The sequence below is a fragment of the Odontomachus brunneus genome, unplaced genomic scaffold (assembly GCF_010583005.1).
Source record: "Odontomachus brunneus isolate Ranch 3 - 2012 unplaced genomic scaffold, Obru_v1 Obru_scaffold_031, whole genome shotgun sequence".
Lineage (NCBI taxonomy): Eukaryota > Metazoa > Arthropoda > Insecta > Hymenoptera > Formicidae > Odontomachus > Odontomachus brunneus.
The window spans coordinates 1504095-1519571 of NW_022639481.1; the positions used below are offsets into that span (position 1 = coordinate 1504095).

The 15477-nt window shown below is 36.6% G+C and overlaps 3 protein-coding genes across 5 annotated transcripts; 2 read left to right on the top strand and 1 right to left on the bottom strand.

Moving 5' to 3' along the window:
• Positions 1-527: 527 nt before the first annotated feature.
• On the top strand, positions 528-2501 carry LOC116843338 (ATP synthase mitochondrial F1 complex assembly factor 2). The gene is made up of 6 exons (XM_032813703.1): positions 528-679; positions 859-1052; positions 1145-1255; positions 1344-1524; positions 1602-1717; positions 2251-2501. Exons 1-6 carry the CDS (start codon positions 586-588, stop codon positions 2395-2397), a joined length of 843 nt encoding a protein of 280 aa, XP_032669594.1. The 5' UTR covers positions 528-585; the 3' UTR covers positions 2398-2501.
• Positions 2440-11427, bottom strand: LOC116843330 (protein eyes shut). The gene is made up of 16 exons (XM_032813688.1): positions 11179-11427; positions 10004-10183; positions 9728-9876; positions 9462-9572; positions 9281-9388; positions 9079-9192; positions 7091-7883; positions 6065-6464; positions 5453-5763; positions 4979-5189; positions 4683-4834; positions 4026-4162; positions 3676-3921; positions 3398-3595; positions 2718-2946; positions 2440-2635 (listed from the first exon to the last, which is right to left on the bottom strand). Exons 1-16 carry the CDS (start codon positions 11310-11312, stop codon positions 2584-2586), a joined length of 3525 nt encoding a protein of 1174 aa, XP_032669579.1. The 5' UTR covers positions 11313-11427; the 3' UTR covers positions 2440-2583.
• Positions 7735-15432, top strand: LOC116843335 (SET domain-containing protein SmydA-8-like). Of its 3 annotated transcripts, none has more exons than XM_032813697.1 (8): positions 7735-7876; positions 12672-13275; positions 13414-13782; positions 13848-13982; positions 14403-14589; positions 14740-14835; positions 15084-15178; positions 15252-15432. In XM_032813697.1, the coding sequence occupies exons 2-8, from the start codon at positions 12796-12798 to the stop codon at positions 15336-15338; spliced, it is 1449 nt and encodes a 482-aa protein (XP_032669588.1). In that variant the 5' UTR covers positions 7735-7876; positions 12672-12795; the 3' UTR covers positions 15339-15432. The 3 variants fall into 3 exon arrangements, with proteins under 3 accessions (XP_032669588.1, XP_032669589.1, XP_032669590.1); XM_032813698.1 differs by having other exon boundaries at positions 7752-7899; XM_032813699.1 differs by lacking the exon at positions 7735-7876 and adding an exon at positions 12052-12590.
• The last annotated feature ends 45 nt before the right edge of the window (positions 15433-15477 follow it).

Below are 15477 nucleotides of genomic sequence, written 5' to 3' on the forward strand. Positions count from 1 at the left end.
TATATATACAAATTTTAAAAATAACTTCTAAATCAAATATGCGATTCTTCGATATATATGTAATTTCATAAAACTAATTTTACAAAAATAACGGGTCTAAGAATCGCATATTTGCTTTAGAAAAGTTATGTTTATAAAATTTGTTCCGAAGTCTTCGTTATGAAACTTACATTACTGAGTGTCGGTAAAAACGTTTTTCGCAACCCCATATATCTGTGTAGCGCAAAAAGTTCATTAAATTTGTGCTGTATAGAATAATTGAAATAATAAAGAGAAGAAGAAGAGAGATCATAGGTTCCACTTTTATTCGAGCTTGGAGTTACTCTAAACGGAGTGGCCATGAGTGGCCACTGCGGTTTTGTCAAAATCCTGCGAGAGAGAAGGATATATTTTCAATCTCTCTCTTTGTCTACCTGTGAGAGAGAAGAACATCTCGCGGCTTCCCGCGAGAGGTCTCCATTATAATTCCAGCAGACCCTTAACCTACAAATACCGTCCTAGAACTGAAGGTTGGAAGGATTGGAAGCATTGTTTATCGAAATATAACCTAAGAAAATCTCGTGATTGACAACAATAATAATTACCATGCTTCAAACTTGTAATATTCTAGTCAGAGAAATATATAATTTTAAATATATAAAATTTATACAAACTACTACTTTGGCAAGAAGAAATATGGGTAATCACATATATTTTGCTTAAGATTAAATTAATTATGTTTAGCATTAAGATTAAATTAGATTAGATATTTTTATTTTGTTTTCCAAGATCTAATATGTCTTTAATAAATCCTATATGATATGTTAAATGTACTCTATATTAGCGTGCTGATGAAATATAAAACTTTGACACTTGTAGCCACTGTGAAACGATTTTATAGAAGGACAAATATACTTTCAAGTGGTGGCAAGTTTGAGATTATGCTGGATCAGAGGAAGCTGAAGACGCCGCAGGGTAGGATATTTGAAGTGAATAGCAAACCTTTAGCCTTAGCAGTGGCTGCTGAATGGGACGCGCAGAAGGAGATCATTGACCGAGGCAGTATGCACTTGGTATGATCGGTATGATTGAACATGAGACAGTCCCTCAATCTTTAGTTCAAATCAATATATAATTAACATACCTTTTGTTTCTTCTATTGCAGACAGCCTTGTGCAACACCGTGCTGGATAACCCACAAAAACGTACCAAGACAGACCTGGTCAATCACATAGTGAACTGTTTAGAAATGGATACAGTGTTATTTTATTCCAGTGTAAGAAAGAGTTTGTATAAATCTCCATGGCTTTAGCTGCAATATAGCTATACACTATCTGGATTATGATAATGATTTATGATTTTAGGAGGCAGACGAGCTGTATAAGTTACAGATCGAAAAATGGGAGCCTATAGTCCGTTGGTTTTGCAAGCAGTATGATGTGAAAATTGCAGGAACACAGAATATAGAGGCACCTGCTGTATCGTTAGAAACAAAGGTCACGTTAACGAGACACTTAATGTCGCACAATTTCAAAAGTATTTACGGTAATAATTCAACGTTACAAGGAGAGACAGAAACATTCTAGTTTTTTATACTAACTGCACTAATTGCACTTGTACAGGTCTTGTATACGCGGTAGAAGGATTGAAATCTGTTCTTTTGACCCTTGCCACAGCTGCGAGAACAATCAATATCCCGGAAGCTGTGAGTTTGTCACGACTGGAGGAGGAATATCAGGTATACAATATGATTCAGTTTAAGGCTTCTGGCTCTTCGCCGTGGAGCTCTTCATTGATGACGGCAAAAGTGAGATAATACACGTTAAAAATTCTTATAAAATGTTTGAAATAAAAAGATATTTCCAATACTTTACTTTTATTCGAACAGTCAATAAATAACTATAAAATTAATGCGACATGCAATTTTTCTTTTTTAACCTACTTTTTTCATGATTTTGACACGTTAATTTTATGAATATTTAGTGATTGTTAGAATAAAAGTAAAATGTCTGAACTATTTTACGGTTCTATTCGATCGATTGTATTATTTTGCAAACATATTTCAATGTATCTTCAAGGATTTTTAATGTGTATTTTTTCGCTTTCAAGAGTTGAAGAGTTTCGCAGCGAGGGACCAGGACCGTCTTATACTCTGATTTTTTTTTCTTAGCTTGATAAAAGTAAAGATATTAGATTCTAAAGATAGTAGCCTCTGTGCTCTGTCCTGTTGTTCATGACATGATCTGGCTCTTATCGAGTTCCCTCGTACAGATCTCTCATTGGGGCAATGTGGAGTGGTGTCATGAGTACAACAAGCATGATCTGCAAGCGCGTCTCTCGGCAGCGATGTTGTTTGTATATCTGAACTCGCACTCTGCTACTTCGCAACCGAAGAACGACGTGCCCTATGTAAGCTGAATCTATTTTAAGGTTGTTACAAAGAACACGACTATGATAATATAAAATTTGTAAGAATAACATATTCACCGTTAATATAACATTGTCTCTTAACGTCGATGCAATCGATTGTTTCTTCCTTCGCGCTAATTAGTATAACTGGCAGAAAATTCCAAAGTACGCGGCTGACCGTTCTCCAACGGTGATTCAGACTGGAATAGAGCAATCGGGCCCGACCCACTCTTTTGTACAAATACAACTGAAAGATTGACAAGTCGTTGTGGGTGACGCATGAAAAACGTATGTTATTATACGCGCATTTTTGCACATTATATTCTCACCTGTACGATGCGCCGTGATGCAAGCACACGGCACCGTTTTTGCACGAGTGGCGAATGCATTCGTTACGACTGCACTCGCCCACGCCGCGACCGGTAGCGGGACTGGAGCCGGTTAAAGGAAGGATCGAGGTATCCGTACGCAATTCGACGTCAAATATGCATCCGGAAAAACCGGTGTGCAGAGGCAGATCGTGGGGCAACGTCTCAAAGTTCTTTGACTTGTATCCACCTACGGAAATTTTGTAATTTCATTTTGGCGTGTCTCTTTCTTTTATTTAATTTAACCTTATTAATTTTCTTTTATTTACTTTTATTTAAATTTATTTAATTTATTTAATTTTATTATTTTCTTTTATCTCATTTTAAATTGAGACAGCAATCTTTTCTCATAAAGAATATATATATTCTCTATTTGAAAAATGTTTTGTTCATATCAATACTTATTCAGTGTTTATAGAAAAGAATCTTTGAATCAATCTAATATTTAAGGAACTAATTAAAAAAAATTAAACGAAAAGAGGTCTAATTCTGACAGTTATTTACTAAAATATCAAGAATGCGATCAACATCATATGCGACTGGCAAAAATATCTATATTTAGTATCTACATCAAAATACGCGACAAGAGATAATGTTTAGGTCTCTGAAATTATGCCAAGTATTTCTACGTGCCAACATACCGATATAGAGAACGGGCGATACGTCCAGCTGAGTCATAGATCCTACCGCCTGGCCGCTCACGTTGCCCATACCCTCCACGGCGAGCCATGCTTCCTTACCTCTTCTTCCAATTCGAACCGTATACGTTTTACTCTTACCGGCCGACCCCAGTACATTCGTAGAACTTAACGAGTCGCTGGTGAAGATTCTTCGTACTCCTGTAATCCAAGAAGACACAACAGTGAAGCTTACCGGTTCAGACAGCGATTCTGTTCTGCCAGACGATGATTATATTCACCAGAACCCAAATCCCACGTGAGCATGATATAGCCGCGAACAAACGTTATCGAGAGATGATCCGACGCGTCGCGGCGCAAGCCGCGCTGTCCGAAGTACGCTATCAGCGAGATCTGGTCGAATGTGCGAGGAATAAGTCGCAGTTTCAGCTCCATTGTGTCCTTTATTGAAGTCGGCACGCCATAAGCGATGTACGACGCGAAGCCGGGAACGAGGACCGAGAATGCCGGTCGTACCAGGATAGCATCTGAAAACAAGTAACTTTGTAATTTTATCGTTGACTTGACGCATTATGGGTCTGTAAAACTATCTTACAGACAGCCCATTAAGAGCGTCGCGTTAGTTTATTACCTTCTTCGCAGAAAAGCCCGTGACTGCCGAGTGGGCAGACACAAATAAAGCCGGTTCCCGGTGAGCTTACGCACGTCGCGCCCATCGAGCAAGGATTATCGTTGCACGCCGAATGTTCGCATAAAGGCCCGGTGTAACTGTAATTAATGTTTAATATTGATTTTTATATTACCATAAAAAAAATATATATATAAAATTTATGTATTATACTTAAAATATATTTAATTTCTCTCATATAAATTATATTAAATACATATATAAGTAGAATAAATTAAAAAGAGAACATTTATACAAAAATTACTCAATTTCACAATTCTACTCCCAGATAAAGAGAACAGTAAAGAGAAACAAAACTCAGATAGTGCAGAGAATTCTAAAAGAATTTTTAAAAAATTCAGTCGTATGTCACCAATTCAGAGTTCATTTTCAGATGCAAAAAGAATTCATTTCATTGAACTAAATTCTGAAAAATTCTTTTTGCATCTGAAAATGAACTCTGAATTGATGACATACGACTAAATTCTTTTTGAATTCTCTGCTATCTGAGCTCTGTTTCTCTTTACTATTCTTCTTTATCAAGCGTATTTAAGGATGTAAGTTAGAAAAATCAGTAGAAAGTTTCTAATGGTTTCAATTGCTGGATAATGAATTTCTTACCCGGCTATGCATTTGCAGCGAATTCGACCATCGCTCTCTTCGCACGCTCCGAAGTTCTGACACGGGTTAGACAAGCACAAGAACGACGTGCACTCCTCGATCTGAAAAGTTTCTGTGGAGTCGTGAATGAAATGTCGTGAAATGTCATTCACCTGCAATTATAATAATCATATCGTTAGTACTCGTATCGCAATGTGATTACATCAAAAATTCAAGATAATTTCGAACTATCTTTAATAAAAATAAAAAATTAAATCAAGTTTTATTCTAAATGTAATATTTTGCTAAAGACGTACCTTTAGAGAATCCATGCAACCAATGAATCCCATAGCCACGTGGGGAAAGTACTGTGAGAACGTTAACGGGATGCCTCCTATGTATAGATTAGCATATTTCGGGACCATCCCTCGTTGTGGCAGTATTTGCTCGCCGGTCACTGCCATAGTGCCATTGACCAGTAACTTGGCGAAACACTTTTCATTTTCATCGTTGGCAATATATTGAAAACTGCAAGGAGAAAATATAACATCTTTATTAATATTTTTACGTGAAAAGCAATCCGCGCATCTAAGTTACATTCAAAAACTAATAATATACAAATATACGTACGCAACACATTTTTAAATTTTGTATGAGAATATATATATATATATATATATATATATATATATATATAATACGTAAGTATAAATATATATTTATTTATTTATCTATTTATGCATTCTTTCCCTCTCTCTCTCGTTGAAGAAAATGAAGATTTATATAAATACCTCATATCAATGCCCACTTCAAATCCATTGTCGATAGCGGCATCGATCTCGCCAAGTAACATTGTTTCTAGACCACAGGAAAATTGAAACTTTAACGACCCGAGCTCCAAATACACCAGAGAATACCTCTCGTTGTCGAAGTAAACGTGTAATATGATCCCGTTCTTGAAAGCCGTCTTGAGTTTGACGTAAATTCGCAGCGTAGCGCTCTTCTGATCAGTGATTATTACCTCAACGCGTTGTCTGGCAAAAGATTTGCCATTGAAGGCCGCCTGTGTAACAGTTGAGTCTGTCTTGCAGCCTTCAACGTACTACAATAATAATGAATACATCATTTAATATTTTTGAAATAGTATGAAGTGTTTCGTAGAGTTTTTGATTTTTTCGCAATTATAATCGTTTATTAATAGCCAATAAACATCAATTAACGGTAACGCTACGACAATATTATAATTTCCCACTCAACGATATGTAACTGTTACGTACAACATATGTTACATTATACATTACATTGTTGAGCGGGAAATTATAACATTGATGTATTAATTAATATTTTATTAGATAACAAATAATATACTTATTTTCTCAACTATCACTGCATCAGTTACTCACTTCTGTGACATTGCGCGGGCTCAACGTAGTGGTAGAAGTGGAACACAGAGTTCCGTGGCAAGTGCCAGTTTCCGTGGTACTAGCTTCGATGCCGGTAACGGGGCTCAACGAGGATACACCGGTGGGCGTTAATGCGGAAGATATCGTCGTTTCGAACTTCTCGGTGGAAGTTATCGATGGCAGTGTCGATGAGGAAGTGATTAGAGGTAGGACAGTTTTGGGCGAATCCGTGATCGTGGTTCCGAGATCGATGCTTCTGTTCTGCGCGGATTCTGTTGTGTAGCGGAATGTCGCATTGACGAGGAATGTTACGTCGGTACCATGGTCCGTGATGATGCTGGTCACAGTCGATTTTTCATCTTTTTGGCCTTCATCTATATCGATTGTTGTAGGTCGACGGCTAAATAAAAAAAGGAAGTCACACAATTATAATTTAAGTAATAATTGTAATTTAAAAATAATAATTATAGTTTAAATATTTATATATATACTTATATACTGTAAAAATTATTCAAATACGATAATTTCGATTATAATAATTACGGTATCTCGATATATCCTAAATCAATGCTCGGAATTACTTGCATTTCCAAAGTGATTTTACCTACTTTCTTCCTATTATTTTTCCCGCTCATCTTTCGAACATTTGATTGCCAATCAACCTTAGGACTTTCAAACTTTACGAAACTTGCGGAACTCCCTCTAATTTTGTGAAAAGTTCTTATTATACGTTATTTCTATATAATATTATGTTTCTATTTACAATACTCCAATCCATTTATGTTATTATAATTAAAACGATAGAATGTTATAATTTCAATAAGAACTTTTCGGAAATTAGAGAGAGATTCACAGGTCTTATGAAATTGACAGTCCTAAGACTAAACGGCACCATCACAGTTACGAGTCTCGACAGATCAATTGGCAAAGAGGCAAAGAGAAGAAACTAGATGTAGACCTTGGAAATCGCCTCGATAATACAATCCCATTGTTCTAAATAAAGAACACAATATATTCTCTGCTTGCCTGGAACTTGTCGTGTATTCCGTTGCACGCGTTGCATCTTCATCTGTTCTATCGGAGAATACTGAGTACATCGTCGTCTGATCGTAGTCACCGGGTTCCTTGGTGACTTCACTATCATGAATCGATCTCCCGGTCGGAAGATAAACCTCGGTGCTCTTCGTTTCAGTTACATGAGTGTAGCCGTCAGTAGCGGCAGACGTTATAAGCTCTGATGTATCATCTTGACCCGTGAAGCCCGTCGAAGGAACGTCGGTCGGCAAAGCAGCAGTAGTTTCCGCGCTACTAGCACTGAGGGGACCTCCGTCTTCGTACGCTAACGTCGGAGTTGTCTTCTCCGTAACTGTAGACTTCCTCGTGTGAGGTAATATACTTGGTCTCGAAGTCGTTGAGTAAGTGGTGAAGCTGGAAGGTGATGTAGACGACAGAAACACCGAAGTCGAGTCTTTAGTGACGGAGATCGTAGTTTTACTTAAACTCGTTCCCTCATCGAACGTCTCTTCTGCTTCAACGGAACTCGTGCTCGTGGGGAAGCCGTACTCACACATAGGCCCACCGTATCCAGGCGAGCATGTGCAAGTGAAGCTGTTGACACCGTCGACGCAAGTGCCGCCGTTGTCACAGTGTGCGAATTTCGACTCGCAATCATCGTACTTCAGCTCGCACAGAGCACCGTGATAATCTGGGACGCAGTAACAAACTGGACGCTCGTCCTCCAGCAGACATACCGCTCCGTTTTGGCACGGATTCTCGTCGCACGGGACGATCGCCTTGTCGCAATCCTTCCCGGTAAAACCTTCAACAGAAATAATGTGAGACTGTATTGGGTGATTGGTTATTTTAGTCGATAATTTTATAATACTAACCCTTAATTACTAATAATTATCATCAGTATAATAAATATTATAGCATAATATATATTAAAATATATAATATATAATATATAATATTAATATATAATATATAATATATAATATATAATATATAATATATAATATATAATATATAATATATAATATATAATATATAATATATAATATATAATATATAATATATAATATATAATATATAATATATAATATATAATATATAATATATAATATATAATATATAATATATAATATATAATATATAATATATAATATATAATATATAATATATAATATATAATATATAATATATAATATATAATATATAATATATAATATATAATATATAATATATAATATATAATATATAATATATAATATATAATATATAATATATAATATATAATATATAATATATAATATATAATATATAATATATAATATATAATATATAATATATAATATATAATATATAATATATAATATATAATATATAATATATAATATATAATATATAATATATAATATATAATATATAATATATAATATATAATATATAATATATAATATATAATATATAATATATAATATATAATATATAATATATAATATATAATATATAATATATAATATATAACATATAATATATAATATATAATATATAATATATAATATATAATATATAATATATAATATATAATATATAATATAAAATATATAATATTAAGTGCTAATATAATATATACTTAATATTATTTACATTTAAACAGCTAATTATAGATTCCTTCTAAAAACTAAAAAATTATAGCTTCTCTTTCTAAAAGCAATGTCCATAAAGCGAGTTATAGCAATTTAATCAAAATGATTGAAATAATATCCTTAGACAGTATAAACCTCTAAAGGACATCTAAAAGAAGTTGTATTTTTTTAAATGTCTAAAGAAAATACGATGTTTTAGAGACATCTTTAAGATGTCTTTGTCTGTTTGAGTATATTATTTCAATCATCTTGATTGAATTGCTATCTATAACTCGCTTCATAGATGTCTTTATTTTTAGAAAGAGAAACCTATGGTCAGTTTACCAGTCATCCACTTATACAAATTATAAGTGATCCACTTACCGAATAGACAAGCGCAAGTATAGGAAGCCGGTACATTAATGCAAAGACCACCGTTCTTGCATGGTGATGTAAGACACTCGTCGACGTCCACGTCACAGAGGATGCCGGTCCATCCTGTTTAAATCATAAGTAGAAAAAGATATATACAAAAAAAAGATAGAAGGATAATTTTACATAAACGGAATATAATCGAATCTCTTACCCTCGTGACAACGACAAAAGAACGAGAATCCGGGTCCCTCGACGCACTCACCCGAATTCTTGCATATCGTCTCGTTGCAGACCGAGGCATCGATCTCGCAATAGTCTCCTAGAAAAGAAAGAATACCGTGAATGATGATACTGTGAGAATTGATCGGATAAAGCTCAATGTTTCCAAATACCTGAGTATCCGTCCGGGCATTGACACGTGAAACCATCGTAATCAACGCAGGTGCCATTGTTGAGGCATGGGTAGTTTGAACACTCGCTGTACCTTTGCTCGCAATTTACACCTAACAAAAATAACGTCACTTATTCATTGCACAATCTTATAATTCTAATAATACCTAATTATATCTATATAGACGCGCACTCGCGTCTATTTCTCTATTTTTAATTGACTCTAAGAGAAAATTAATAATAAGCAAAGAGATGAAAAATGAATTACCTATGAAACCCTCGATACATGTGCAATTGTACGAGGCGATGCCGTCGTTGCACGTACCACCGTTAAGACAAGGATCTGACCAGCACTCGTCCCAATTAATCTCACAATTGATCCCCGTGTAACCGTCGATGCAATAACAGGAGTAGGTGCTACTTGTCGCCGTCGTGGAATTTCGCAGAAGCGGAAACGATTGCACATTTGATTGAGTTAGAATCTTTATCGTTCAATCGTCGAGATACATATGCGCGCTTCATGAACGAAATCACTTATATATACCTATTCTCGTTATCCAAACAAATTCCGTACATGCAGGGGTCTCCGCTGCAATCGGATCCTAGCGCAAATACCGTTATCGTGGTCGACAGTATCATTAGAATAAAAATACCTTCGCACGCGCTCCTTGCACGTGGCGGACAGTAACTCCACTTATAAGCCAGTCTAAGTAGCCTTACATACCTTTACAGCATGATTACAGTATGATATATATATATGCACATACATACATGTCGATTTATCGCCAGTAACGTGTTTACCGTATACGTACACGTGCCTGGATACAAGTCTGTATATGTGTACAACACGTGTGCAACACGCGTGATTGGGAAATCCACATAAGGCTGTTAGACTATGTAAACGAACGATGTGCAAGCAGCGGTCTCACGTGAGGCGATGCAACAATCGCATGAATAATATTAATTGTAAGGTGCACCGAGAATCTCGAGATTTAAAAAAATCAAATTATAAATTTATATTTAAAAGCATAAGAGATTCTTTCTTCGTTAACTTCAAGTTGTTGTTTTGTAAAATAAAATTAGGCTAAATTTGAAATACAATTTCGCTGGATTCGATAAAATTATACCACTTCCTCCTCACATTTCCTCGCGTGATATATACCTATTATCGTAGAAGAAAGAATAAAAGATACATAAAAGACTTAACAATTATAATTAGGTATATATCGACTTAATAAGCAAAGAATAAAAATAGAATTCTCTGCCAGGATTCTCTGCCAGAATACAGGCATGTGTGTATTTCCCAAGTGCATATGTGCTTGTATGTCTCTGTGTGTGTATGCAATGTGTACATATATATGTATATATAAATAAGTTCTAGGTCGAACGAGATCTCGATTTCGTAGATCAGCTACAACCCTCGCTCGGTAACGATACAAAATCTCAACTTAATTAGAGCGATACGGTTTCAAGTCACGTCACTGTGCCAACGCTCGTCCGTGACCCTCCTCGCGGATCTCGAATGCTGCATTATTGTTAGCCAAAGCGCCGCCGATAGGAAGACAGCGCGAGTGAGAAATTAATTGCACTTGATACGGTACTACAACGGAAGAACGACGACGCACGACTACGGCTCCTGAAAGATGACTGAAAAACGGAACTCGACTCGAGCCGGGGGAGAGGAAGGATCCGACGGGATCGCCCTTTCCATGTTATTACCTTTCCATATCTGTGTAACCGGCGAGGGCAATAAAAAAAGGGAGTACGCGCGAGTCGTCGTCGTCGTCGTCGTAGAACACGGCACTTCCGACGATCTGTACACAACAGTACGCCGCATATATCGCACACGGCATAAGCAGTGTATATACGTTGTATGCACGCCTGTTCTCGGCGATGCCGTTCACGATATACCCCCGTGCCTGCCTGTCGACGACGATTCAACCGTAGTCTTAGCAACCGGCCTACCATACAAATACATATTACATGCCGGATACGCTTGCGTGAAACCGTACCATGTCGATAGTTGCGATTTTGTTCTACAACAAATAAAGTCCGTCACGACAAACAATAAGTTTCGCGGATTTTTCACAATTTCGCGCGAGCGCACCTCGCAGATCGCAGCTCGCGATTCTGAGAGAATTGAAAAGGACAACTTGCTTTTTGATCAACATTATTACTACTGTTCCTATCGTTAACAACTATTTTGTAATTATTGTAAATTACCATGTGCAATGCAATTCTTTGCATAAATTGCATGGCACAGAGTACACGAAAACGTATTTCAAGTCACGAATGGGCGGACAAGAGAGGGTCGATATTGCGTCTTCACAGGCTAAATCGATAGACGAGTGTAGTATACAAACATTCTAACCGGTAGTAGGAATATCTCGCGTATAAAACGTAGAAACCGTGTGTAAACTAGGTCGGCCTGCTGCTTTCACCGCCAAAGTATGCGCTGCCAAAACATAATTCTATTTTAAGCCGAGATTTATAAAGCGCACTCGAGCGTGCGTTCAAAAGCAGTGTCCCTCACGTGTCTTTGATCTCGTAACGCACTTCGTGACAAAACGTGCGCTTAGAGATATCAATTTCGACATTCCGATTATGTAATTCATTCATAACTACACTCGCGTAGGGATTGCGAAGGCTGAACTAGCTGTCATTCTTCTAACACAGACGGGCTTTAATGATACGTCATTTCTGGCAAAGGTTTACTATAAATACAGGCGCATTACAATGACGCTCCTTTGCAATCCTGCCATTGAACTCGAGCTTGAGCTTGCACAGTCGTTAAACTCTCTGTGAAGAGGCGTTAAACTAAATTAAGGCTTACAAAACTCGGGGACAAATCTGTGAATCTAACATCGAATCTACCGATATTATTCCAGTCAAAGATCAGAATATAATATAATAACGGATATAAAAATATAATAAAATTAGAATAATATCTATTCGTGGCAACTGGTGATAGCGATCGACAGTCAAAAAGTTTTTCAATATTTATAACGTTAAAAGCTGATTTTTTAACGTAACTAAAGTTACATCAATTTAAACACTAACTAAACTACAAACTAAATACAAATTTCACTAAACTTGATTCGGCGTTTCTTTGCCAAATCAAACTTCTTGCCGTGAGTATTATTTACATGAAGATATTTGAGAAAGTGAGGAAGGAGAATTGCTACAAAATCGTATTTTCTCATTCTCCGCAGTTAAGTAAGCACAAAATTGGCTCGATGCCTTGATAAAACGGTACAAAAGACGTGTTTGTCATCACAACAAATCAGTACGTGTCAACAAGGAAATATCGAGCTACTCCAAGGCGCCGTATCCGCGATGGAGCCGCGACAGACGGAAAAGTTGCTCCAGTCCCACCTGCAAAAGAACGATCTTCTGCGAGATGAACCCCGCTCATGGACCATCGACCATTCCTCTCTGGGTGGTCGCGGTATGTTTGCTACACGAGATATCCAAGTCGGCGAGCTTATCTTCACGGACGCTCCGTTGCTATTGGGACCGCGATGCCACAGCAAGTACCTGCCGATGTGCGTAGTCTGCTACAAGAGCGGCTGTCCTCTCTTCCCATGCGATCACGGTTGCGGCCTGCCGATCTGCTCGACAGAATGCGAGAACTCGGTGGCGCATGCACAAGCCGAGTGCCGGTTCCTCCAAGAATGGGCGCCCACCTGCGGCTCCACTTGGTCCCAGGATCTTTTGCTAACGGTAGTGCTGATACGCGCCCTCGCGCTCTCGAAGGAACAACGCACATTCTTGTCCGTCTTACAGTGCCACTCGAATCTAAATCCTAATTATGAGGTAATTGGATTGAAAAATTTGAAATTACTTATTGCACAATCTAATAACACGAGAAGATGAGAGATATGGATATAATATAAAAAAAATCAATATTTTCTTTTCATATATAATAACTATACCTGTAAATTTCTATCAAAGGTCGACATGCTGATGAGAAACGTGTCTCAAATGCCTAGCGACGAGCAACTGGCATTCATGAGACATATCTGTGGAATCTTCAATACGAACTCCTTCGAGGTCGTGATTGCGCGGCACGAGGATTGTGCGGTGAGTCTACGCGGTCTTTATCCGTTGGGCGCATTACAGAATCATTGCTGCGTGCCGAACACCAGGCATCACTTCGACGACCAGCAACGGCTACACGTGAGTGCGGCGCTCCCTATCGCGGCTGGTGAAGAGCTCACCATGTGTTACACCAATCTATTATGGGACACGTGCAACAGAAGACGATTTCTGCGGATCACTAAATATTTCTCCTGCAATTGCAGTAGATGCTCCGATCCCCTGGTACGTCAACGTCGCGACACATCTCCACAATCAAGATTTTCACATACAATCCTGTTTTTTCTCAGGAATTCGGATCCCGGCTTGGAGCGCTTCTCTGTGCCAAGGAGAATTGCCCAGGATATCTACTACCTCGCAATCCCCTCAATCGTGAATCCTCTTGGACCTGTCACAAATGTCAGACTAATATGAACTATAGACAGGTAAAAATATGTAGATCTATATAAATTGACTCGACGAACCGTAGCTTAGCCGTAACAGCATACGTAAGCAGCGTATTTTCAAACTCGATTTTTTCTCCAAAACTAAGTTGAAAATCAAAAAATTTTATTCTATAATTTTTCTTTATCTTTTCATAAGGAATCACGCCGGCTTTACATGTATTCGACCGAACTCTATATATAGACACACACACGCACGCACACACGCGCGCGCGCACACACACACACACACAAAAGTTATATGTAATATTTATGTAATATATAGAGAGAGAGTTTATGTGTAATATTATATTTTACATATGTATATTTTATATATTATAAAATTTTAATTTATGTATGTATATATATATGTGTATACACACACACACACACACAAAGTATTATATATATAAAAATTTGCAGATTGAATGCATTCATTCAGGACTGAACGCACTCGTGCTCGAGGCTAAGTATAATACTCCTCAAGAATTTCTCAGATTTGTAGAAATAAAATTATCCAAATTGATACCAAGTAGTAATTACATCATGATGGACGCCAAGTATCGTATAATCTCTTACTTTGGCAGAGTTCCCGAACTCACATGGAAGGGTAAGATCTCATATCATTTGTTTTACTTATATAATTCGAGTTCCCTCGAACATGATTCGGGAACTTCTCATTATTTTTACAATATACTTTGCAATCAAATGTAACTTGTAACGAACTAAATATAACATAATTTGTATCACCACATATCAGATCTCACTGATGCGGAACTTAGGATTAAAAAAGCATACTGTAACGATGTGCTTTCCAGCTTGGATACTTTAGATTCTGGAGATTCTATAAAAAAGGGTAATTATAACTTATATTAACTTTTCCATAAATCTCAGTCAAAAATGAAAAATATATGATAAAACACCCAATTCAAATTCCTGTTTTTTCCCTAGAAGCTTGTGATCACTTTCGAACAATTTAAGCAGACTAATTTATGTTGAAATAAAATGCAAACCTCTCTGACTTTCAAGAAATTTCAACGCAGAACTTATCAATATTCAAAGTTCAAAATAAGCAATTTTTCAAATGTCCTTCTAATATTTCAGGACTCGTTTTATATGAGTTGTATCGTACAAATCTTGAATTATCTAAACGCCAAACTTCCAGAGATGAGAACAATCGGATACATCAGAATGTGAAAGTACGATAAATAATTCACTTACATTTATGTTAAATGTACTTTAATTATTCCTTAATTTTCTCTTCTCTTTTAGAATGATGACAACGAACGTCTGTTACGAAAGGCCATGAATATATTGCAAAATGATGTTGGTGCGGCCCTCGTTCGCAGAAGTGATTAATACAAAGACACCGCTTAAAACAACCATATTTATTGCATTACATTCGATGTCTGCATGGATATGGGTATACATACATATATACATATATATATATATATATATATATATATATATATATATATATATATATATATATATA